Raw genomic sequence first — 11,507 nt, 5'->3', positions numbered from 1 at the left:
TCCTGTTGTTGTTCTTATTAGTCTTACCAAGCAACAAACACTCCACAGTGCTCACCACAGCCGGGCCCACCCTTGGCGCTCTGTCCTACTTCACCCTTGCCTCATCCTACAGGGGGTGGGGCCACAGAGGAGACCCCATCAGCCCCAGGCCATGGCCTCAGGTTTCGGAGGAGCCGATGCCAGAGGCAGGAGTATAAACAGAAACAGAAGGAAGACCAGGAAGGGACCACAGCCTTTCAAGGAGGCCTTGCCCAGCCAGGTGGGGCGGGCAGCACTGAAGCTGGGGCGAGCCCCCAGGAAGGGCAGCGGGCAGGAGAGGGTGGGGTGGTGCCAATGATCTGTGCCCCATGTGGGACAGACGGCCAACCACTGGCACAACGTCCACGGATCCTGGGCTGGCATGGGGCCCTCCAGCCCTGGGCTGACCCACAGCCCCACCCTCCAGGATGCAGCTGTCCTCAGTGCTGGCTCTGACCTGTCGTTGTCTAAGAGCCTGATCCAGGAAGTGCCCCGACGCTGGCAGCCAGCTGGGACCCGCACCCCAGACCCTTCACTTCTGGGGCCTACCAGGACCTGTCCAGGCCCCAGGGGCACAAGGGACCTTCCTGTTTGCACTCGGAGGGGAGAAGGCCTCCTATTGTCCCAGTCAAGGAAGCCGCCGAGGGCTGAAGATGAGTCACGGGGATTCCGGGAACCGCATGGCGGGGGCCTGGACAGTGCTGGCGGGCGGCCCCTCTCCAGCCTCCCTCCTATATAGGGCGCCAAGCCTGTGCCTCGGCCTCCACACTCTCCAGAGCTCAGAGTGCACCCACAGCGCAGCCATGAAGTGCCTCCTGCTTGCCCTGGGCTTGGCCCTCATGTGTGGCATCCAGGCCACCAACATCCCCCAGACGATGCAGGACCTGGACCTCCAGGAGGTTCGAGGGTGGCTGGGGTGGGCTGAGCTGTGGGGTGGGTGGGGAAGCTGGCCTCAGGAGGACAAGAGATAGAGGAGGCTGTGAGGTCGGGGCCTGGCTGGTCTGCTGGGGCCGCCCTAAGAGGTATGCCAGCCTGAGTGGCTTGAACGTCAGAGACTGTCTCACCTCCCGGGGGCTGGAGTCTGAGATCCAGGCGTCGCCAGGGTGGTTCCTCCCGAGGTCCCCTCCTGGGCGTGTGGGCAGCGTCTTCTCCCTGTGTCCTCACGTGGTCATCCTGTGCGTGTCTGTGTCCCGATCTCCTCTTCTCATAAGCTCACCGGTTGGACGGGATCAGGGCCCCTAACGACCTCATTTTGCCTTAATCACCTCGATAAAGACCCCATCTCCAAAGGCGGTCATGTTCTAAGGTCCTGGGGGTCAGGACTTCAACATAAGAATTTGGGGGGCATTATTTAGCCCATATCAGGGTCCCTCTGCCACCCAACATTTTTCCATCTCCAGCCATGTCTCCCCAAGATGCAACCACTCCCCACTCACTCCCGGTCGTGGGCTCCTCTGGGTCCTTCTCTGGGCTCAGAGTGAGTTTAGGTAGAACATTCCTGAGGCCAGCAGGGGAGGGGTCCCAGGGCTGCCCAGGGAGGGGGTCAACGTGTGCTCTGAGAACCGCAACCCAATTCCTTCCCAGGCCATCCTGAGGAAATCGGGAAGGGGCAGGACTTGGCCTGGCTGGGATGGGGTGGGACGGAGAGTCCACTGTGGGGCTGGGGTCCTCTTCCTGCCCCTGGAGTGCAGCTTGAGGAACCCCCTCAGGTGGCGGGGAAGTGGCACTCCGTGGCCATGGCGGCCAGCGACATCTCCCTCCTGGACTCCGAGAGTGCCCCTCTGAGAGTGTACATCGAGAAGCTGAGGCCCACCCCCGAGGACAACCTGGAGATCATCCTGCGTGAAGGGTGGGTGTGCCCCCGGGCTGCAGGCCAGTGAGGGTCTGGCTCCAGGAGGGGTGGGTGGGCAGGTGGGGCTCCTGATGGGACCTGGCTATGCTGTGAGTGGGCATGGTGCCCCAGGGATGGGGCTTGGGGCTCGGAGGTTCCCGGTGTCCCTGGGGCCCCTGCCAGGGCTCTGGACCAACAGGCTGACCACACAGAGCAGTTGCACGGTGTGGGGAGGAGACCGAGTGGAAACCGGCTGGTCAGCTGCATGCTACAGGTCCTCAGGGCCTGGTCTGTTCCTGCCATGAGCCCTGCCTGCCCCCAGAGTAGGGTGGGGGGTGCAGGAGAGAGCCGGGTGGCTGTGGTGGAGGAGATGAGGACTCAAACCCCAGGATTGTCTGCCAAATGTGGGTCATTGTCCCTGCCGTGGGTGAGGGCACTCCCAGCTGGTTTCTCTCTGGCTCCATCTGACTTCTCACGGCCCCATCCAACCTGGTCACCTGCCAGCTGTTAGAGGTGACAGTGGGTGCAGCCTAGGCCCAGGGGGCCGGCCATCTCCCGTGGGAGCCCCTCCTGCAGCCAGACTTCTGCTCCAGCCTACAGTCTGACTTTATCAGAATGGTGTCCATGCTGGGGGCTCACAGAATCCACTGCCTTCCAGGGAGAACAAAGGGTGTGCTGAGAAGAAGATCTTTGCAGAAAAGACTGAGAGCCCAGCGGAGTTCAAGATCAACTGTAAGTGCAGGAGGCTCCCGGGGCTCTGAGCACAGGTGCAGTGGGGTGGGGCTCTGGCCCGAGGATACTGAGGCATGGGCAGTGACGGTGGCAACACCATCAAGAACCAGCTTCCACTGCCGTCCTCGCCCCTCCCTCTGGTGCCGCAGAGCCAGCGATGGCAAGCAGTTCCCTGCTGGGCTGGTCCAACTCCCGAAGGCGACTGAGTTCTCTCTCTCCAGGCTGGGTCCTCGGGTCCCTTGGGCTGACCTCAGGAAGCATCTGTGTGGTCCTGCCCGCTTGCCCTCTGCACTGCCTCCCAGGCCACCTGCGGGGAGCTGAGAGCCACTGCCTAATCCCCAAGGGTCAGGGCAGCCCCCTTGACCCATCCTGTCATACCCTCCACCTCCTGGGCCCAGGATTCATTCACTCATCCTCTCGTTCCTCCCTCAATCCAAGAGAAGAAAGCACCGTGGGTGTTGGGGGGGATGTCCCCCTCCAGACAGCCTGGGCCGTGTCCTGCTTTCCCCGCCCTTGGCCAGCCCTCCAGGCCGACTGTGACCCAAGGCTGCACAGGACAACCACTGACACGGACGCCAGGGCATCCACCCTGAGCCTGGCGTGATCCGTCGCAGTGGAGTCGAGATGCTGTCACTGCCTCTGCAGCCGCCCAGGAGACTCTGCCGTGCTGCCAGTGCCCGCTGGCCTCCGTCAGGCAGCCCTGTCTCGCTCCTCCGGTTCCCACGGCTCCAGGGCCACTCCGCCCCTCAAATGTGACCCTGTCTGAGGACCATCCTCTTCTCCTCCCTCACTTGGTGGCACCCGGTCTCACCCGAGATCAGTGTGGAGACCTCATTTCTCAACCACTCTGGGTCCCGAGACTCGGGTGGGGGTCATGGGTCGAGTGATGAGTGAGCCCGAGTCCAGGAGGCGGTGGAACAGCCCTGGCGAGATCCACGGACAACGCAAGGGCTTCCAGCCCTCTGTCCGGGACCACTGCGGGGAAAGCCCGGGCTGTGCCGGGTGCAGGAGCAGCTCCCGCCGAGTCCTCGGCAAGAGGAGCCCGAGGGTCGTGCAGGCTGCTGCCCAGCACCCGCCTCCTGCCAGAGGGGAGAACCCGCCTCTCATTTCCGCTCCCGTCCTGGTCCCTCCTCCAGACCTGGATGAGGACACGGTCTTTGCGCTTGACACCGACTACAAGAACTACCTGTTCCTCTGCATGAAGAACGCGGCCACACCCGGGCAGAGCCTGGTCTGCCAGTACCTGGGTACGCGCCAAGCCCCAGGCTTCTGTGCTGAGATGTGGCTGCTGGGTCCTCGCGGGAAGGAGGCAGGGGCCGGGCGAGGGGGCCTGTGCCCTGGCGGATGAGGGTGGTGGGATGCTGGGAAAGGTGGTGTCTTGCTGGACTGTGGGTGGCTGGTGATGCAGAGCAGACACGCAGGCTCCTGTGGTTGGTTTGACAATCTCCATGAGGCCAATGGGTTGCTATGAATCCAACAGGCTTTGTTCACGGAGAGTTTCAATTATTTCACCAAACAGGAAGTCAGACACAAAAATGGCCTTAAACTATAAAGTCCCGAAAGCAAATGTATGGTGGCATTGTCACTGTCACAGAAGCGGTGCCGCTGAGTGTCCCAGGGTCCGAGTTGACCATGGCGTTGGGCTGGGGAGGTCTCCCTGGCCCATAAATCAGCCAGCCTGGGTGAAGGAGACCCCACAGCCTGGGGGCAGGGGCACTTTTCTTCCTGTGACCATGCAACCCTCCAGCGCTGCCCGGGGAGGAGGAGGGGGCCTGGGCCGAGTGGGGAGGCAGGGACCCTGGAAGTCCAGTAGGCTGAACCCTGGAGACCACCCTGGGAGGTTGGGCTGGATCAAGCTCTGCCGACCTCAGGACATTGGCTTGTCCTTCCCATGCTCTCCAGCCGGGAGCCCCCAGCCCCCTGAGTTCTCATCAAAGCCCCCACAGCCCAGGGACTGACCCCCCCACCCCCACAGCCAGGACCCAGATGGTCGATGAGGAGATCATGGAGAAATTCCGCAGAGCCCTCCAGCCTCTGCCTGGGCGTGTCCAGATTGTCCCGGACCTGACCCGGATGGCAGGTGATCACCTCCACGGCCCACGACAAGGCTTTCCCTCGGCTTGCGCCTCCTCAACCGGAAAGCCACGAACACAGAGAACATCTTCTCTCATGGTGGCCCCCTAGGCCTCCCAGGAGGCGGGTGACAGGCAGTTGGGGGCTGCAGAGCCCCTGAGGTGGGGTCCCCCAGCCCCCGCCAGAGCCCCCTGGGCCCGGGGCCGCCTGTCTGACTCGCGTCTCTTCCCCACGGCTCTCCCTCTCCCCACAGAGCGGTGCCGCATCTAGGCGAGCTCCAGCCCGTCCGCCTCCTGGGGTAACGTACCAACCGGGCCCCACGTCCTGGGCACATGGGGGTCTCAGTGGGGCCCCAGAACCCCCTGAATCAGCCTGGGGACCACCCTTTGGGAAGCTGGAACTGGGGTCCCTCCTGGCCCTTGTGGAAACAGGCTGGCCACGTGCCCGCTCTCTCGCAATGGCATCTCCGGGATGTTGTCACCTGTGTCCTGGCCACACTCGCACACTTATGTCCCCACCACTACTTCTGGGGGGGAGAGGGGGTGGGTGAAGGTGGAGGGCTAGGAAGGATGGCATGGAGTGACGGCCACTCAGCCTGAAGAGGGTGAGATGGGGGCTCCCTCTTCCAAGGAGGGGTTGTCCTGCCCCCCGAGTCAGGGCGGGGCTGGCGAGGGTCCAGCAGGTTCCCTGGGAATCACAGGGGAGCCCCTGTTCACTTCAGGGCCCGGGAGCCTCGGCCCCTCTGCAGAGACGCCGTCAGCCCCTCCTCCCTGTCAGAGGAATCAGGAGGGACAGAGACCAAGGCGGCTGCTGGACGTCGCTCCTCCTGGGACGAGGCACCTCGGGTCCCAGCCTCCATCTCCTGCTCTGAGCCATGCCTCCTTCAGCAGTAAAGAAATAAACCTGAGCGCTCTCTCTGCCTGAGTCTTTCCTGGCCGACGCGTGTGGGATGGAGCCTATGGGGCGGCTCAGGGGGAGGAAGAGCAGGGCTGGGATTCAGGGCTTCTGTGTCACAGGCCTCGTGACCTTTAGGGATCAGCGCACATTACGAGAGGCTCTTAAACTTTCCGGAAGGAGACAGGAGTGCTACAGAGGCAGCTCCCTGGTTAACACCAAAACCTCACAGAGGACAAGAAATGAAAAATTACCTGTCGCTTAACCTAATAAATATTGGTACTAACACTTAAATAAGTTACTTGCACATCGAATTTGGCGCTCTTTTGAAAATGCAGCCCGCGTGACCCTCGGGCCCATCTTTCAGGAACCTAAGGACGATTGCGACCAGGCAGACTTGATACGAAACTTCGCATACCTATAAGTGCATCGGCCTTTTCTGGGCTAACGCAGAGTAAAGAGATTGCCCCTGGATAGAGGAGCTGGGCAAAAGAGGCCACAGGTGGGAAGGAAACTTGTTTTTCACACACTTTTGAGCATCACAAAAGGAAAAAAAGTATATAGCAACAGACACAGGGATTTTAAATAATAAGAACAATTTGTTTATAACAATACATACATACGTTTTCGTGTGTATATGTGCATAGTTATATACATGTTATATATACCTAATGATATACGTATAATATGACAGTTCTAAAATATAGATGGAATGGAAACATTTCTAGAAAAATATCAATTACCAATATTGGCAGAAAAAGAAAGCTTTAAAAGAACAGTAACTGCAGATAATGAGGAAGAGTTCCAGACCTTCTCAGTCTACACATGGGGACCTGGCACCCCTGCCAGATGGTCTCTGGCTCACACAGTCTGCTCCAGGGTTGTCAGCACAGAGATAACAAAGCAACATGTAAATGGTAACAAAGCCGGACGAGGGTGATGCGGGAAGAGGGAAGAGGATGCCGTCACATTTTGAATACAGACACAGCTATCTACGTAATGTATTAGTGGGTTGAATCTAACAGCGTATTCAACACATCAGGATGTAACCCAGAAAATTAAGGATGTCTGCATATTAGGGAATATATTAAAAATTTACCACCTTAACAGATTAAGGGAGACACACCCATATAAGCATCTTTAATTGAGTTTTTAAGAAGTATATTTCAACAACATCACATCCCGCTCGTGAGGCAAACTCCTTCCGTATCAGGAGCGTCACTCGACCGACGTAAACTGGCTTACGCTGCGTCATGAGCAACTCTGAAACCCCAGAGGCTGAAAACATCAAAGACTTATTTCTTGTTTATGCAAAATTTCTTTTGCAACTTAGCAGGGGTGTCTGCACTCATGGTCACTGAGGATCCAGTGATGAAACAGCCGCCCCTGTGAGGTTGCTGGTCACCATGTCAGAGGGAAAACACGGACGTTCCAAGGGCCTCGGAACGCCCAGTCAATGCTCTGTCCTCACAGACACACGCATCGCCTCCCTGCTCAGCCAGAAGTTGTCACTCAAGCAGACGGGAGCCAGGAAGAAGTAGAAGGGACATCCTTAAGCTGATAATAGATTTTAAAAAAACAACAGCTAACGTCATACGTAATGGGAAGAGACTGCACGCTTTCCCCAGAGATGGAGAACAGGCCAGGCCGACCCTCCCAGCACTCCTGTCCAACATCACAGTCCACTCAGAGGACAGCAGAAGAAGTGATGGCGTGAGCACTGGGAAGGGGGCATCCAGCACAACTAGCAAGGCAAAGAGACTACACACAAATGACTGACGTCAGGAGAGACAGCGGGTCATTGCAGACCCTGCAGACGTCAAAAAGACAGTGAGAGAAAATCGTGCACAACTCAACAGACTCGAATTTGACAACGTAGGTGAAGTGGACCAATTTCTCAACACGCACAAACTACCTCGACCCGTCCAACGTGAACGAGGCAGTGTGATAGCCCTACAGCTACCAAGAAAATGGAATTCCTAACTTGAAAATTCCCCAAAGAGACATTTCTGGGCCCAAGTGATTTCTCAGGAGAATCACAACACATGGTTAAAGAAGAATTAGCATGAACGTGGCGCAAGCTCCTGCAGAAAAGAGAGGAGGGAACACGTCCTAACTCATTTTATGAAGCTAATATTGCTCTGATATCAAAACAATAAAAAGACTTTTCTTTTTAAAAAAAAGGAAAACTGCAGACTAATGTTCCTCGTCAACATAGATGCAACAATCCTTAACAAAATATTATCAAATAGATTTCAGCACTATATAAAAAGAATTCTACACCATAGCCAAGTAGGGTTTGTGCCAGGGACGCAAGGCTGGTTCAACACTTGAAAATTAAAGAGTGCAGCTCACTGGATTATCAGGATGACAAAGAAAATCATATCATCATATCAATGTGGGAAAAGCATTTGACAAAATTCAACACCTGTTCATGATAAAAAAAAAAAACCCTCAGAAAATAAGAGTGCAGGGAGCTCCCTCAATTTGATAAGGGCGTCGACAAAACCCTAGAATTAACACTGTACTCAGTGGGGGGTGATGAACGTTTTCATCAATGATGAAGGATCAAGAAGACGGCAAGGACCTGCTTCCACTCTCACTCACCATGGTGCAGGGTGTTCCAGCCAGGACAGCAAGGCAAGAAAAGATAACAAAAGGCATACAGCTCTGAAGGGACGAAAGAGGGCCAGCCGGTGGCCTAATGGTTAAGTTTGCATGCTCCACTTCAGTGGCCCAGGGGTTCGCAGGTTTGGAACCCAGGCAGGACCTACACGTCGCTCATCAAGCCATGCTGTGGAGGCATCCCACATACAAAACAGGGGAAGATTGGCAACAGATGTTAGCTCAGGGCCAAACTTGCTCACCAAAAAAAAAGAAAAAACAGGAAGAAACAAAAGCATCTCTATTTTCAGATGGCAAGATTGTCTATGTAGAAAATCTCAAGGAATCTACAAAAAAATCCCTAGAACTAATAAGTGAGTTCACCAAGGTGGCAGGATAAAAGATAGACGTGTAAAAATCAGTTGCATTTTTATATACTAGCAATGGACATGTGGACACTGAAATTAAAAATGCAATACCATTTATAATCATTCTAAAAACAAAAAGTGGAATACTTAGGTGTAAATCTAACGAAACGTACAGGATCTGAATGCTGAAAACTATACAATGCTGATAGAAGAAATCAAGGAAGATTGAAACAAATGGAGAGACTGACAGCGTCCGTAACACGGTGAAGACGTCAGTTCTCCTCAAATCCAATTCCTGTCAAATTCCAGCAAGATTTTGTTTGGTTTTTTTAAAAGACTGGCATCTGAGCTAACATCCTTTGCCAATCTTTTTTTTTTATTCTCCCCACAGTCCCCCAGTGCACAGTTGCATATTCCAGCTGTAGGTCCCTCTGGCTGTGGCATGTGGGACGCCACCTCAGTGTGGCCTGATGAGCGGTGCCACATCCGCGCCCAGGACACCAACCAGTAAAACCCAGGACCACTGAAGCGGAGTGTGAACTTAACCACTCGGCCACGGGGCCCGCCCCCTCAGCAAGATTTTTTGTGGACATAGACAAGATTACTCTAGGATTTATAGGGAAAGGCAAAAGAAGCAAAATAGCTCAAAAAATTTTGAAAAAAATAAGATGGGAGGAATCAGTCTATCAGATTTCAGATCTTATTTGCAGCTACGGTAGTCAAGCCCTTCTGGTCTTTGCAGACGCACAAACTCATGGATCAGGGGGACAGAGAGCCAGAAATAGACTCCCACAAATGAATACACCTACCTGCCGTGCATCCGTGGGGACCGAGCGTCCCCAAACCATGCCAAGCCCTTCCTAACCTGTGTGCAAGGCGAGGTGTGCTCTCCAGGCTCGCTCACACCCCGCGCTCCTCCCAAGCTCGGCCACCCTGCCGGTGGGTTCCTCCACGCCCGGGCAAGCCTCCCGGCCAACAGCAGCCTCTCCTCGCCTACCTCCCTGTGGGCCCCTCGTAGGAAAGAGCCTTATTTCTCCAGATCACGCCAGCATTGCTCAGCCAGCTGCCACTGCACCTTGGAGACTCTGTTTCTGTCCGCTTCCTGCCTGGTTATCAAAGCCGCTCCCACAGAATCCGTGCAGCGAGCTTCCCGGCCTGGGGAGCCATGACCACACGAGGCCCGTTCCACTGCAGATGCCCACCCCCCGCGACCTGTCCTCTCCCGACAGCCCTGCTGTAGTACTTTTCGCGGCTGATCCTATCTTTAAAACCTCGAGGTCTGGGGCCGGCCCCATAGCTGAGTGGTTAAGTTTGCACACTCGGCTTCGGTGGACCAGGGTCCCGCAGGTTCGGATCCTGGGCTCGGACATGGCACCGCTCATCAGGCCATGCTGAGGCGGTGTCCCACATGCCACAACTAGAAGGACCCACAACTAGAATATACAATTATGTACTGGGGGGCTTGCGGGAGAAGAAGAAGAAAAAAAAAGATTGGCAACAGTTGTTAGCTCAGGTGCCAATCTTTAAAAAACAAAACTTGAGGTGTATTTTGTGCCTTCAATGCTGCGACTCAATACCCTGAGCCAGGCCTGCCTCTCTCCCAGGCCTCGGTGGTGGCGGGGCTGGACCTCGCTCACAGGTCACCAGCACCCTGGCGACAGATGGGCCCCAGCGGTTTCCGCAGTCCGGTCAGGCTGTACAGGGAAGCCCGCTCTCCGGGCATCCCCATCAGAGAGGAAGAAGTCAGCAACGACATGGGAGCAGCCGGACGTCCGCAGGAAGCTGGAGCTGCTGAGACCGAAGCAAACAGAATTATCGCTTTTGAAGGTGAAGGGAAAGCTGGGGGTGGCTGCTGAGCAAACAAGCAGGTCTTGGGGGTCTTTCTCGCTTTCAACCTGAAGGATTTTACTCAAATGCAAATATTTGTCCCTACAGAAGGAAAACATCCCAGCTGCTCCTGCACAGTGATGGGCAATGACATCCCCAGGATGGCTGCTTGGTGGCACCCGGGTCCTCCTATCACAGGACACCAGGGATGGAGGGGCCCAAACTGTACAGAAACGGTGGGGACATTTCACCTGAGAGGTTCAGCGTCCTGCTTCCACCGTCTGCATCTTAACCCCAGAGAGGGCGGACGTGGGCAGGACTCAGGACCCCGCCTGAAGGGCCCGCTGGACTTCCACAGGTGCGTCTCATTAGTGTCCTTCGGGGACCCCACAGCCTGGTCGTGCTTGCTCCTTAGTCTGCGAGGGCGGGTCCAGGGTCTGCCGAGACCAAACGAGCACAGTGACCATCGCCTGCGAGCGATGCAGGCGGAGCCCAGCTCAGGATCACACAGCCCAGGCCCAGGCACACAGTCCTGCCCTTCCCCCATCCTCTCATCAGGACCCACCCCCAAGAACTCAGATGCTGGACCCCTCCCAGGGCTGAGGAAGACCCAGAGGTGCCGTGCGGGCTGTCACCTGCGACCCCAGAACCCACCCTGGCTGCCCAAGGGGACACTCCCGAGGTGACAGGCTCTAGTGTCCTCTCCGTGGCCCTGCTGACAGTGGGCGATGCTGCTGGAAGCTGGTCTCCCTATGCCCATGGGAGACAGTGGATCCCAGGACGGCAAGGCCAGGTGGCACCTCACCCTCCAACACAGTGGGCCTCATGATGCCAACAGCCGGGAACCTGGCACGTGAGCAGGGCTGATAGTGCCAGGCTCAGAGGGGTGGTGGCTGTAGGCAAGGGCACCCTCAGGCAGAGTCCTGCTGGCTTGCCCAGAGCCCTCCGTGTGGCCTTCAGGGAGGCCGTCCTTTGGCGGTGCACTGGCCGTTTCAGCAGAATTCTTCTCATTTTCAGCTCCTGTGTGTTTTTCGACTTTTTTTTAAAAAGGATTTAGGGCTTGGGTGTGCTTTCTGTCAAGGAATGAGTTCCTGGAGCACAGCTGTGCCCACCACCTGGGCAGTTCCCAGAACTGCACGCTCGGCTCTCAGGAGACTCCT

The 11,507-nt window shown here is 56.4% G+C and overlaps 1 protein-coding gene across 1 annotated transcript; it reads left to right on the top strand.

The window, feature by feature from the left end:
• Nucleotides 1-821: 821 nt before the first annotated feature.
• LGB1 (beta-lactoglobulin I) lies at nucleotides 822-5,558 on the top strand. The gene is made up of 7 exons (NM_001082493.3): nucleotides 822-917; nucleotides 1,728-1,867; nucleotides 2,508-2,581; nucleotides 3,718-3,828; nucleotides 4,557-4,661; nucleotides 4,908-4,952; nucleotides 5,376-5,558. Exons 1-6 carry the CDS (start codon nucleotides 822-824, stop codon nucleotides 4,922-4,924), a joined length of 543 nt encoding a protein of 180 aa, NP_001075962.1. The 3' UTR covers nucleotides 4,925-4,952; nucleotides 5,376-5,558.
• Nucleotides 5,559-11,507: the final 5,949 nt, after the last annotated feature.

The sequence above is a fragment of the Equus caballus genome, chromosome 25 (assembly GCF_041296265.1).
Source record: "Equus caballus isolate H_3958 breed thoroughbred chromosome 25, TB-T2T, whole genome shotgun sequence".
Lineage (NCBI taxonomy): Eukaryota > Metazoa > Chordata > Mammalia > Perissodactyla > Equidae > Equus > Equus caballus.
Note: the sequence above shows the minus strand (reverse complement) of the source record. Positions and strands in the feature narration are given on the sequence as shown.

Coding starts and splice junctions, on each gene's coding strand:
- LGB1 (NM_001082493.3), top strand. CDS start 822: ATGAAGTGCCTCCTGCTTGCCCTGGGCTTGGCCCTCATGTGTGGCATC. Junction 2,582..3,717: donor AGCGGAGTTCAAGATCAACT/GTAAGTGCAGGA, acceptor TCCCTCCTCCAG/ACCTGGATGAGGACACGGTC. Junction 3,829..4,556: donor CCTGGTCTGCCAGTACCTGG/GTACGCGCCAAG, acceptor CCACCCCCACAG/CCAGGACCCAGATGGTCGAT.